This window comes from Sapajus apella, unplaced genomic scaffold, assembly GCF_009761245.1.
Source record: "Sapajus apella isolate SASKATOON/1434 unplaced genomic scaffold, GSC_monkey_1.0 scaffold53, whole genome shotgun sequence".
In the NCBI taxonomy this organism is placed as follows: Eukaryota; Metazoa; Chordata; class Mammalia; order Primates; family Cebidae; genus Sapajus; species Sapajus apella.
The window spans coordinates 619272-633846 of NW_022436993.1; the positions used below are offsets into that span (position 1 = coordinate 619272).

At 37.9% G+C, this 14575-nt stretch overlaps 1 protein-coding gene and 1 long non-coding RNA gene across 14 annotated transcripts in view; both read right to left on the bottom strand.

Moving 5' to 3' along the window:
• The window catches only part of WAC (WW domain containing adaptor with coiled-coil), a 90344-nt gene that overhangs the window by 29645 nt on the left and 46124 nt on the right, over positions 1 to 14575 (bottom strand). For all 13 annotated transcript variants that reach the window (XM_032243775.1, XM_032243774.1, XM_032243783.1 and 10 more), the window contains 2 exons: positions 6966 to 7072; positions 465 to 580 (listed from right to left, as the gene is read on the bottom strand). In XM_032243775.1, coding sequence (XP_032099666.1) covers positions 465 to 580; positions 6966 to 7072 — 223 coding nt within the window. The remainder of the gene's footprint in view (positions 1 to 464; positions 581 to 6965; positions 7073 to 14575) is intronic.
• Positions 12268 to 14575, bottom strand: part of LOC116527062 — a 3398-nt gene continuing 1090 nt past the window's right edge. The window contains exons 2-3 of the long non-coding RNA XR_004258370.1: positions 12596 to 14319; positions 12268 to 12555 (exon numbers count right to left, since the gene is read on the bottom strand). This is a non-coding gene — a long non-coding RNA (uncharacterized LOC116527062). The remainder of the gene's footprint in view (positions 12556 to 12595; positions 14320 to 14575) is intronic.

Sequence of the window (14575 nt, forward strand, 5' to 3'; positions counted from 1 at the left end):
TTGACATATCATCTTGCTCTGTTGCTCAGGCTGGAGTGCAGTGGCACCATCGTGGCTCACTGCAGCTTTTGTCTCTCAGGCTCAAGCAATCCTCCCAACTCGGCCTCCTGAGCAGCTGAGACTACAGGTGCATGCTACTACTCACAGCTAACTTTTTTGTAGAGATGGCGTCTCACTATGTTGCCAGGGCTGGCCTCAAACTCCTGGGCTGAAGCAATCCTCCTGTCTTGGCTTCCCAAAGCACTGGGATTACAGGCAGGACCCACTGCACTGGCCATGTTTTTTGTTTTTAAAAATAAAAGACAAACTATGGAAAACATGATGGGCCATCAACCACTGCCAACTAAAAAGTGTAGATGGGTATCACTATAAAAAAGCTAAATTAGAATGTTTAATGTAGTAAGATATTAACTTATAGAACCAAGATAGAGAAATAATGTTTAATTAGATTAAAAGTAAATTACCTTTCAAGCCACTCTTTTGGTTTTTCCCATTGTGAAACTTCTGTTCGACAATTGTAGTAGTATTTTTTCCCAGAAGAGCTAATGTGCTCAGACCAGTCATCTGCAGAATCATAAGGCTTAAAAATATATTTTTTTACAATTAGAAAATGTTAACACTATGTAATCACATGAAATGAAATATCAAGAACATCAAAGCACACATACAGGCAAATACTTATGAGATAAAGGTACCTTGAACTGCATTCTAGAAGACTTTAGTTTATGAAAGTGTTCAAAGACAACACAACTCTTTAAAATATCAAAATTAAGCAGAATAAAAATTAGATTGCTAGGCACAGAAAGAAAACTGCGAAATTAATATCATCTTGATTTTAGAAAACATGACCAAATCGCCCGCCATAATTTTAATTGTGAAATCCAGTAACGTGCGGGTGAGGAATGTACTCTCAACTAGATGATGGCATGCGATCATCAGTTCCAAATTCTAAAGCACAATAGTAATTACATATGGTATAAAAGAGAACAATCTTGCCTGTGTTAACTGTTACTCAGTGAAAAAGGAACAAAAATATGTAAACATAAACAGAAAGCCACTTACAAGCTATAAATCTGCTTCACCTTGAAAATTGACAATATGGGTCAAGTATATATCATAGTAACTAGAATCTTGTTCTCATATAATATACAGGATTAACAGTATCACTCATTTTCCCATAACTAAAAATGGTCTTTCAAAAATTCTCAGATATTGCCTCTTCCAGGTATTTTTACAGGCAATGTAACATAATAACGAAATTAGAAAAATCTGAAAGGTCCAATTTCCATGAAACTAATCTCACAAAGTGAAATGTTTAAGTGCCTAACCAGCCCCAGGAAATCTAGTTAGAACCTCAAGTATCCTGGTTGAATTCCTGAATTATTTTTTTCAGAGGAGCTTACTGAAATAACATTGATTATACATTTTTTCCAAATAGCTAGAAAAGAGGATTGAGTGTTCCCAACACAAAGAAATGACAAATGTCTGAGATGACAGACACGCTAATTACTCACGAAATCATGTTCTACACCATCATAGCCTATCCTTCTGGGTTTGAGTGTATTGTGACACAATTTTCAAGCTTGAGGAAATGAAGTCTTATTCACTGCCTTACCTTGGCCCAGCTTTAATTCTAACAACTAGAAAACAAGCTGAGGGAATTTATGACTTGCCTATAGGTCACAAAACTAATTAGTCATTTATCAAAGGACAAAAAACCCTGGTTTCCAAATGCCTGTTATTCCCCCTAAATTAACACCAAATTCTGGAAATTCCCTAATAATTCTGAAGGCAGGTGGAAAAAGATCACAGACTCTGCCATATGTTTGCATGCTCAGGATTACAACCCAAAAGAGCGTGGTAAAGTAGCCCTGGGCCCCCAAACCTCAAAAGGCAGTGGAGAGTTAATTCTCAATCCCACTAGCTTCCAGAGGCTACAATCGAGCTTTAGGAACCCAATCACAAAGGGCCAAATTCAAAAGTTCTTCTCCACCACCTACTCCTCCCTATAAATTATTATGCAACTGATCCCTTCTACGGATGTTATCTGGAAGACTTGGTTTGCTTGCCAAGTGGTTATGTGAAATTACTGTATGGAAGAGGTAGAATGAGATTTCAGACTAGTGGATGGAGAACACCAGAGGTCAGTATGGTCTAGACAGGTGCTCTTCCAAGTGATGGTCTGCCAACTTGTCCTGGCAGAGACAAGGAGCTTGCATTTGAATACATAAACATACCGTTTCTTTCACAGAAGTTGTACTTTGAACTAAACATTGTATTTAAGTGATTAACATACTAGCACAACCTCCAGGACAGAAAATTCAGACCAGAACACTGGTCTGCCACACTACAGTGATTTTGCATATCAAATTCTGTATCAGTTCAAGCTAATGTCTTACACTTAACAAAATTCTAGGGTACAGCATTACAATAGCACACCAATAGCTTTATCTTTCCCACCCCACTGCCATCCTCAAGGGGTTAAGGAAAAAGAAGCCCTTCAACTTATAGGATAATTTTTACAACGCTGATGTGCAATAGCAGGTGTCAAATTTCTTAATTTTACAAAAAGAATACCCAATATTGAGAGCTTAAACAAAAGGTGTGCAAACATTCAAGGTTTTCTAGATTTGGTTAGGGATGGTTGCCAACATATGCTCTAAAGCAGCTCTCTCCAAGTTCCCCCAGGAAACCTTGGGGGAACCCCGAGATCCTTTCGCAAGACCAAAACTATTTTCATAATAATACTAACATGATCATTTTTTTCTTCCTCATTTCATCACAAGGACATATAGTGAAGTTTACCAAGAGACTCAACAAAACACTGAATGTATCACAACAGACTGAATGCAGGAGCAGATATGAAGTTATGAAATTCTGTATTCTTCTATTAAGTCAAATATTACCAAGATGTTCTACATCTATTTTTTTTTTTTTTAGAAAACAGTTATTTTTCATAAAGATGTTACGTATGTTACCATATAATGGGTTTACAATTGACATTTTAAATGATTATTTAATTTTTAATATGGTAGATATTAGTGAGACTCAAACTTTTTCTTTCATTTCCTTTTTTCTCCAGAGATGAGGTCTTGCTATACTGCCCAGGCTGGCTTCTAACTCCTGGGCTCAAGCAGGCCTCCCTCTTCAGTCTCCTGAGTAGCCGGGACTACAGATGGCAAGCCACCTCGCTGGGCTCAAGACTCAAAAGCTTCAAAGTATGCAGATGATACTTAGTTGATAACAAGAGGAGCTGGAGTATGAATGCAAACTCATATAGGATTTAACTTAAGCACGTCCCAGCAAATCAAAATTGGCACAGAATATTTAGAAGGGAAAATCTCAATTACAGTGCCTTTAAATAGAAATAAGCAACTTTTTTTCCTAAATTGAGAGCTCTCTTTGAAAAGCCAAATATGCACAACTAATCTAAAATAGTCTGCAAGTCACGCCATGATTTTTTTTATTTTACTTTATTGTTTCTGAGACAGGGCCTTACTGTTGATCAGACTGGAGATGCAGTGGCACAATCATGGCTCACTGCAGCAGCCTCAACCTTCAGGGCTGAAGCAATCCTTTGCTTCAGCCATCCAAGTAGTTGGGACCACAGGTACACACACCACCAGACCCAATTTTTTTTTTTTTTTTTTTTTTTTGGTAGAGACAGGAGCTTACTATATTGACCAGGCTGGTTGTAAACTCAAAGCCTCAAGTGATTCTCCTGCCTTGGCACTCCAAGTGTTGGGATTACAGTCATGAGCCACTGCGTCCAACATTCCCATGATTTTTATTGTGAAGGAGGCATTCACCAAGCCTTTCCTAATCTTTACCATGAGCCAGGCTCTGTGACAAACACCCCACAATAAATGTTTATCATAGGACTTAGCAGGGAAGTACATTAAATGTTAATGCCTTAATCTGATACTGAAAATAAAAAAGGAATTTCAACTTGGCTTTTAACAGTTAACTTGATTTTTAAAAATCACCAACATAACCAAAGATCTGTGTAGATTAAAGCCAACTTTTCAGGTAAGACTGCATTTACAGTTTTTAAGTACCATTTGTGTCATTCCCACTAGCTATACTATAATGCAAAAAACCACTACGTAGAAGTAATTATGCATCTACAGGTGAAATCTAGAGAAACCAGAACCCGGATTCCAGAAACACATAATATTTTATATCTATTCGAGTAATGGTCTTCAGCTTTCACTCACATGATTAAGTTCCCCTGACACCCTTATCATTTGAATCATTCAAGCTCATCTGATGCCCATTATTTATTCTTTCTGATTTTACTGGGTTAAATCCATTGCTCTAAAACCCAAATAATCAAAATTTGTTTTCCCTGAATGAGGTGTTTGTTTTGCCTTTATGTTTAAAACACAAAACAAAAAAACAAACCCACAAAAGCTGCTGCTGTCCTAAGAGGAGACAAATCTAACTGTCAATGACAAGTGGAACTTTAGGGTTAGTACTACTTTTTAAATTAATAGACTGTTTTCCAGAAAAATAGGCAAATTCCTTCTAAAATCCTGAATATACAACTCACTGAAAATGATTTGCTCCCCCTTCTCCCCACTCTGCCTCATCCTTCCTTCCCCACTTTTAAGAAAAATAAAGAAAAAAGAAAATGACTCATCACAAATAGTTTGATGATAGCATGTATGAAGGCTTAACAAGCTGTTTTCTTAGCCTCAATCCCACCCTTCTAGTTGGCTCTTAGGGCTGGGAGAGTGCAAATTACTCTCTATTTAGCCAGTTGGCTTCCTTTCTGTTAGAAGCATTAGAAGAGTGAAAGGCAGGAGAAAGGAGTGGCCAGTTGTTTCCAGCTCTGGGCTACCAATTCACCACTAAACTAGCTTCACCACACCCTCAGAGGTATTGCCACCAGCTCTGTGGGGCTCCTCCTCTAGGCTATTAGGTTCTAAAACCCCAACTTCATCCTGTTGTTCCATATCCCTGAGTGGAGATTACTATGTGTTATCTCAGGGTTCCTTTGTTTTCTTCAGAATCTGCTTAACCAATCTCATGTGTTAATTCTGTGTTAAAATAACTAGTATGACTTTTCTTTTTGGGAGAGTCTTGCTCTGTCGCCCAGGATGGAATGCAATGGCGTGATCTTGGCTCAGTGCAACCTCTGCCTCCCAGGTTCAAGCAATTCTCCTGCCTCAGCCTCCCAAGTAGCTGGGATTACAGGTGCTTGCCACCACGTCAAGATAAGTTTTCTATTTTCAGTAGAGATGAGGTTTCACCATGTTGGCCAGGCTAGGCTCAAACTCCCGACCTCAAGTGATATGCCCACTTCGGTCTCCCAAAGTGCTGGGATTACAGGAGCCGAGCCATCGTGTCTGGCCACTAGTGAAGTGCCTGGCCACTTGTATGATTTTCTAAATGAACATTAATACTATCTATTTTTATTCAAATAGTATCCTAATGTCTCAATTTTCTACGGAAATGTACTATCCACACTGCTTCCACAAGAAACAAAAATAAAATCTGAAGGTCTTTCAACATCAATTAAGACATGATGATTACTCAAATACTCAAAGTAAAATCCACTGCAGACAACCTACACCTTTTGACAGCCTTCTCACTGTTCCTTCTTTCCTATATTTTTTTCCACACTGCTACCTAATTTTTTAAATTGCAAATATGACTTGACTTTATTGATTATAACCTTCAATACCTCTCCACTGCCTTATATACGTATAATTCATATTCCTTGGCGCGACATATAACTTTTTATGCTATACCTCCCACTTGTCTCTGAAACTTCAGCTCCTGCCATTTTTCCACACTGTCCTCTAGCAGTTCTCTAAACATACTACACTATTTTACACTTCTACACCATTGCAAGTTCTATTCCTTTGTATACTCTCAAGTTCCAGAGCTCTTTGACTGCCTAACTTACAGTCACCCCGTTGGGAAGCATTAGTTATACTTGACTATCTTCCTCATCCAAGCTGAGAGTCCTGTGTTGAGTATTCCCCAAAGCAACTTTAACAGGCACTGTTCACTTTTCTGTCTCTACCACAGGTCCCAAAATTCCTTTAAGATGGGCCACATTCTATATATATGCAGCCTAGCATATGCCCAGTGAATTAAAACCTTATTAATTTTTTTGCTGAATTGAACATTTCATTTAATCCTATGACTTTAAAACATTCTAAATAAGTAAGTTACTTTATTAACCTAAACTTCTGAAAATATTTAAAATCCCTCATTGGGTTTCATGCCCTTGTGGACAGGTAACTGTATATCCCTAGTGTCTGGGAGAGTGTGTAAGACACAGTATATAATAAATATATCCTATAAGGAGTTTATACACTATGAAAAGAAAGCAAGCTTATGTTAGACTACTTCAGAGAAATTTCAGCCTGAAGTTCTTTTTATCTCGGTTATCACAAAGGAAGAAAACACTGCTTTGTACAGAAATCCTGGTTAATACCAAAGATACAGTCTTCTATGCTCAGTTCCATTAATAAGCTTGGTTCACTGGTTTAAAATAGGATCATAGTAATATCAAATAAATACAGAGACTGTGGTTAAAACTTTTTTTTTTTTTTTGAGATGGAGTTTTGCTCTTGTTGCCCAGGCTGGAGTGCAGTGGTGCAATCTTGGCTCACCACAACCTCCGCCTCCCGGTTCAAGTGATTCTACTGCCTCAGCCTCCCGAGTAGCTGGGATCACAGGCATGAGCCACCACATCCAGGTAATTTTTGTATTTTTAGTAGAGACAGAGTTTCTCCATGTTGCTCAGGCTGGTCTTGAACTCCTGACCTCAGGAGATCCGCCTGCCTCAGCCTCCCAAAGTGCTGGCATTACAGGCGTGAGCCACCACGCCTGGCTGGACACATTTTTTAAGAAATAAAAGACATTAGATTTTATAAGACTTGCCATGGTTTTTCTTTTAAAACAATAAATTCCAAAGAAACAATACTGGGCATGTTTATAATACTTACTGCATCTGAAGTTTTGCTTGGATTATTGCTTGGATTAGAAGAATGTGAATTTGAACTATGAAGAGCACTGTGGTTGTGTGAATTTTCTTGAGGAGAGTAACTGGTCCCTTAAAAAAATAAAGAACAAAGTGAATTACAAGTAAACTGGATATCATGTTTAATCTAACTGTTTTCTATCATACTAGAGATTACTGTACATTCCTAAACCAATATCTTACATAAGCACTAGGAATATAAACATATCTATATTTTTTTATAGTATATAAAGTATCTGTGAACCTATTAAAGATGTGGCTTTAAAATATACTATAGTTGTTAACCTGATATGCCCTGGAACAACAGCATATAACAGAGACCTTTTTTTTAAGAGAAAAACCTTATCTTTATCATTTGTAGCAACATCTGGGTTTTCTTAAAGTTTTACTGGAGAAAAACAAAGTACAATGTACACAGAAAAAACGGGACAAGAACTCAAATAATACAGAACTAAAAGTCACTATTATCAGTATGTTTTTGCAAATGTATTTCAATTTCCTAATAGTTTCCCCTATTTGCCTTTCAATAGTCTTGCCAATTTTTCAAATAAAACAGCAACAACTTTTTCAAAAAGTTAAAGAGTGTCTCAGGGAAGGGACTCACTTATAAGAGGATAAAGATGACATCAAGAGTCTTTTCCTAACAAGTCCAACTCTGTCTAAAAATTGCTTATGAGTAACTCGAGTTTTATTAATAATATGTACATGTCAATGACCAGTTTCTCTTGCTTTAAGAAAAACCAGGGTATAAAAATCCTGACTTGCAAAAATACCGATGAATGAAACAGAAAGGTTCACCACAGAAGTCTGTTAGTTTTCAATTTCATTCCACGTAATTATAGATTTTTCAGCAACAAAGCAACATAATCCAACTGGTATGTTTTAATAAATGAGCTGGCGGTGGCATAGAGGCTACAGTATTATGAACAAAAACTCAAAGTGCAGAGAGCAATTTAAATGCTCCAGAGGCCAGGAATTATCAGTTAAAACCAGGGTGGATAAAAGTAGAAATGAGTTAGAAATACTATTTCAATCAATAGAAACAATTAAATGGTAAGAGGAAAGGTGAACTGAGACACAGATGATGACTATAAGGTTTTCGATATCCAAGTGAAAATGGTCAGATCAACAGAGTACTAGGAATTCAGAAGAAAAGGTGTAGATGTGGGTTTCAAAGTCTTGTCTATTAGAGGTCAAAGGTAGGAGAGGAGACTGCTTTGCATTAAGCAGCAAGCACTGAAAGTTCATGGATGAAAAAAGGATATGACAAGAAAAAAGGCAATGGCCAAGATTTACCCTCAGATAAGGGTATGCTTATAATGGAAACTACAAGCAGATTCAAAGACCCAAGGAAGCTAGTGATTATCACAAAAGATCAGAGAATTAACTAAGTACAATGGTTACTTAAGAACAACGCCAGTGGTATTATAGAGGACATTTCCTAAGAAGCCTAATGCTCGAGATATCTGATAAGTTCTTCTACTTATTTTATCTTGCTGTACAGTATTCTATTTATATAGAAAGAATACCCTAACCCCCTTTTTAAATAACAGGAAGCAATAAATAAAACCTCAGTAAATGCTCTAAGAATAAACATAATCAAGAAGAAATCAGTCAAAAATAAGCTGAACACTTTGGGAGGCTGAGGTGGGTCAATCACCTGAGGTCAAGAGTTCAAGACCAGCCTGGCCAACATGGTGATACCCCATCTCTACCAAAAATACAAAAATTAGCTCGGCGAGGTGGTGTGTGCCTGTAATTCCAGCTATTCGGGAGGCTGAGGCAGGAGAATTGCTTTAACCCAGGAGGTGGAGGTCGTAGGAAGCTGAGATTGCACCACAGTACTCCACCAAGAGCGAGACTCCATCTCAAGGGAGGGGGGAGAGGAGAAGAGGGGGAGGGGGAGAGGGGGAGAGGGGGAGGGAAAGAAAAGCAGAGTATACAGGAAAAGTTGACAAGAAGCCCTGAGACTGCTACCCTTAGAAAGGCCTTCTGGCACAGCTAGCCCTTGGTAGGCATGTGGGAATCTGGACTTCCAAAGGGATCTCACAACCCTAACTGATAAAGAGGTGCTTACTGAGGCCAGGCACAGTGGCTTGCTGTAGTCCCAACTACTGAGGAGGTAGAGGCAGGGGAATCCCTTGACTCCAGGAGTTCAAGACCAGCCTGGGTTATATAATGAGAACCTGGCTTAAAAAATAATAATAATAATTGCTCATTGTGCCTGAGCAGTTTGTGTATATAATATGGTTTGTACTGAACACCTGCTTTCCTACTGTAGTCTGAAATTTTGGTACATGCAAGGCAAAGAGTACCTATATCCAGCAAAAGTGGTCTGCACTAAATCTCTAGTGACAACATTCCAAAAATGTGTCACAATTTGTTGCTGAAGGAATAAAGTGCATCGTGTGTGAGATACTTGGATTACACCCGGATTCCTTTGGCCTTGTCCATGGGCCTTTTCGCTTTGCACCTTCTACTGTAGTCAGTCACAGTCATGATAATTATTATGTTGGGTCCTGAGAGTCGAATCACCAAACCTCACAAGTGGTTTTACGATCCCAAAATGCTTAGTAATGAAGGAAATGTAATATTTCAAGTTTCATAGAAAATATTAGATTTATGATGAAATTTCTACTTTTCAGATATACCTGAAGATTTTTTAAAAATCAGATTTACAACAATACAAGTAAGAAATAGGACTACTAATATGAACTACTAGAATATGTATGCACTACTTGTAGAGTTGAGATTTCCATGAAAATTTCCAAAAGTCTGTTGACAGTAATAGGAAAAAGGCTAATTTGACTGACTGAAATAAACCCCAGTGTAATCCATTAAAAAGCCTGGGTTAGATATCCCACTCTAACATTTATTTGCACACATTCTTGCACAATACGTCCTATGCTTAAATTTGTGAACGTGCCACATTAAAGTTTGTTGAAAGATATGACAGGTAGAGTATTCTACAAATATAAGGTGTATTATAAAAGAGGTCTATTGATCTCTCATGAGGTCTTGATCCAGGAAGTCACTCCACTTTAGTGACTATTCCTAAAGCCAATGAAAACTCAAATACCAACAAACATTCCAATTAATTAAGCTCTTACCTCTAAATAAATGGTATGCCTTCCACCAGCCTGATGGAAGTTACCAGTTAACTTTTAGGTCTAGTGTATGTGTTTTTAGAAGGCACAGCATAATAATCAAAAGTCAAAAGCATCAAGGCACACCAGCCTAAGACTTCTCTAAAAGAGAAAATGGAATCAGTTGTTGATAGGAAAATTATTTTCAAAGACAGGAGCTTTTTTGGGTAGGGACCAGATTCCATATTCTATGGAGCAGATTTACCGAGGCTGCTTAGCAAAAACAAAACTTGAAAAGGATGAGAAGATATTTTTGTAAAAGACTAAGAATAAACTAACATCATTAAGCACATTTCAAATTCACATAAAAGGCTTTATACAAAGCACGGCAGTCAATACATCTTTAGATTCCAACAAGAAGGATGCCCTTAGGACCTGAAGGTATGGCAGATTTGACCCTGAATAACATGACAATAATAAGGTAAACAAAGTTACAAAGTTAACTGTCTCATAATAAAAGCTTCAGCTGATACTACCTTACATACTTTTCTTTGGTATTTCATTTGAGCCTTTTACTTTCTCCATGCAACTCTTTTCAAACTGAATACACAAGCAGAACAGCAAAGTGATTGTGCACATCCTCCCCAGGGTTGGGGTAACGGTGGTCATGATTTTCTAGAATCATACCGAAAAGAAGTGCTACAACACAAAATTGCTTTTAAATCTACCTTAAAAATCTCACATCAATTTTTATATGCGACCCTACAATTTTATATTCCTCTTATTATAATACAGAGTCTAAGGCTAAGAAAAAGAATATAGTAACACTTCTGAACATATCCAAGTAAGAACCCACTGAGTCACACATTGACCCAATGAAGCAACGGGGGCAATGCTGTTTATACAGTCAAGTACCTTTTATGCACTCTGTATATTACCAAAGAAAAGCTCGCTATTTAATGACAATAAATGATCATCTACTCAAGAAATAACGGTATCAGTGAGTAAGTGGGATAAAAATGTTTTTCAATGCTACATTTAGACCAACCTCAAGATACCAAAGTTAGGACTAATAAAGTTAGGACTAAGAAAGTTAAGTCTTAAAGGATTCAAAGAAAAAGATGCTATTGGGAATTACTTGATTTCGGGAGAAGGGGAGAACAGATAAGGGAATTCTATACTTATGCTTGCAACTTGAAGAACCTAAATAGTGAGGAAAATTCTCCCTTCCAGTGCTGAACCAGGGCAGATTATGAAATGGAGATGTAACAACATGACTGGATGCTAGTTTCAGACCAGAGTCCAAGGGTTGGTACAAGAGAACGACATTTCCCCTGACAAAATCTTCAGTATTTCTGACAAAATAATCCCTATTTGGCAACCTCTTAAAACTTCAGAAGCTAAATTTTAAGGATGAGAAGGACATAACCTATAGTTTCAAACAGTAAGGGCTCTAGGAGAATAATCAGAAAACGGTCCAAAAAATACTTATCAAAACATACTTGACTCAGCAAGAAATGGATATTAAGCAATTGACAATGCCCTTCCACTTACAAAAGGGAACCAGGGTTATTAGGAAAGCAGGAGGAAAATACACAATTTTACATGATTAAATGACAGTGGGAAAGGCAACCAGCTTTAGAAAAGGTGGAACAACAGTTTTCAGTCTACTCAGGAGCACAATATTATAGCATTTATGTCCTTATTCAGACCACGACAACGACCAGAATTCATTACCAGATCCTCAAACTTAGAAGTCTTAGTGTCTAAAAAAGAATAAAGACACTAAAGAAGGAATAAGTGTATCTATATATGAAATGAAATAATTCAAAGACATTTACCATCCCATATTGCTTTCAAACAAATGCAAGTTAACAGGTAAGACTGAATAAAGCTCAGAAGTGGATTTGAAACTTTAGTTATTAACGATTGTAGATTTCAACGTTGTCTTTCTCAGAGATTCTAATTCACAGTAATTTTGAAATTTTTTTAAGACAAAATCTCACTCTGTCACCCAAGCTGGAGTGCAGTGGCACGACCTCGGCTCACTGGAAACTCTGCCTCCTGGGCTCAAGCAATTCTTATGCCTCAGCCTCCTGAGTAGCTGGCACCACACGTGTGAGCCACCACACCGCCCAACTAATTTTGGTATTTTTAGTAGAGTTGTTTGCTGTGTTGGCCAGGCTGGTCACAAACTCCTGTCCTCAAGTGACCCACCTGCCTCGGTCTCCCGAAGTGCTGGGATTACAGGCGTGAGCCACCATGCCTGGCTTAAGACCTGAATTTTTAAAGGGCATTCCCAGGACAGTTCTAGTATAGTTAGCACCTAGGCCACACACTGGGAAACATAGGTTTACAAAGTCAAATGGTAGAGGATACTCAACAAATCTCCCTTGAAAAGATAAGCAATATGCTAAAATAAACTGGTAATCATACCCTCTTCACTTACAGAGATGACTGTACTCTTCACTTACAGAGATGACATACTCTCTTCACTTACAGAGATGACTGTCTCTTCCTGTCTTTTCTAGTACCTTCCCAAGGATCTTCTTCCTGTTATTCTACATGTTGTACTGCCTTCCAGGGTCCTTCACCTTTCATCAAAAGGCTCCTAACCAGCGGCCACAAGCACTTAAAAAAAAAAAGGGTTTCACCAAGAAAGCCACATATCTGTAATGGGTATTTCTGCTATAACATGATGTATGTTTTCCTTGAAAAATCTTGAATTCTGTAAAACTGCACACTAATAAGTCTTATGGAAAAAAATAGAATAGGAACAAAACCACTCAAAATTATGTAACTTTATTATCAGAGCACTAATAAAAACCTGAATAGCACAGGCGAGCAGTTCAGCATGGATATAAATGACTTCCAAGTGATAATAATGCAAAATACATTAGGATAAAAATGCAGCTATTTGGGGCTAAGAACATGGAAATGGAAGCGAAGTTCTGAGCACTGAGGATATAATTAATATGGACACACAGTAAAGTGTGACTTGCCACAGAGAGCCATGCAAGGCTAGGAAAGCCGACTTGAATTTTCTTTAGGGATTCTTGCTTGGTTGGGGGCTTTTTCCTTTCTATCTGAAGGTAATAACCCTACCTTCTACTATTCTGATTCTCCTTGACTAAAAAATTTCTTTACACATGAACCAATACAACTTCAGTTTATAATAACACCATTCTGCAATTTACCAACTGTGTATCAAGAAACTTGGTGGTGAAAAGCAAAATTTATAGCTAACTAGGCTTTGTCCCTTGGGGGAGGGAAAAATGTATCACAATAAGTATCAACAATCTGACACTTGGCTATAGAGTTAATCCCTCTCATTTGGGCTCTTCAATGACAGTCACTGGCCACACATAGCTACTGAATACTAGAAACATGGCTAGTATAAATTGGTATTTTTCTGTATGTGTAAAATACACACTAAATTCCAAGACTTAGGGGAAAACAAATGCAAATTATCACATTAATTTTTATATTGATTATATAAGTATTTTAGATATATCTGGTTAATAAATATAATTAAAATTCCAGCTGTTGGCTACTAAAAAACTTAAAACTGCCTATCTGACTCACTGGACAGCACTGCTCTAGATGAAAGTGCACTGATATTTAGTCAAAGGAGGCCAGGGATGCCTACTGTGTACTACGCATGTCTCCCAAAGAACTAACATCTGAAAACAAGCTTCTTATAATTGAGTCTAGAACCAAAATCTGCTTAGCACACCATGCTGAATTTTCCAGGAATACAGCTGCTATGCAAATTGTACTGTACGAAACTTAATTCTGTTTGGAACTTTTATCAAAATGTTCACTACTTGGAAAAATCTCACCACTGACAATAAAGCTATAAAATACATCTGCCTGACATCTGTCACAAACAAATGACATTAAGTAGACTCCTTTGTTAATAGTTAGGTCCAAACACTGAAGTGGCAGAGATAAATGAAGACACTCACCAAATTTCATCATTTAAAAAATAGTACTGTCATACCTTATCTGAAATATATATGTATGGCTACATATTTTAGCACAGTGCTACAATGAGTTTGTGAAAATTACACGTAACATTCTATGTGCAGGTACTATATATTATTATGTATATATTACTATGGGGATTTTACACAATACAGTCACGTGTTGCTTAAAAAGGATACGTTCTGAGAAATATGTCGTCAGGCATATTTTGTCGTGCAAACATCATAAGAGTGTACTGACAAAAACCTAGATGGTAGCTGGGCGCAGTGGCTCATGCCTGTAATCCCAGCACTTTGGGAGGCCGAGGCGGGTGGATCACAAGGTCAAGAGATCGAGACCATCCTGGTCAACATGGTGAAACCCCGTCTCTACTAAAAATACAAAAAATTAGCTGGGCGTGGTGGCGCGCGCCTGTAATCCCAGCTACTCGGGAGGCTGAGGCAGGAGAATTGCCCGAACCCAGGAGGCAGAGGTTGCGGTGAGCCGAGATCGCGCCATTGCA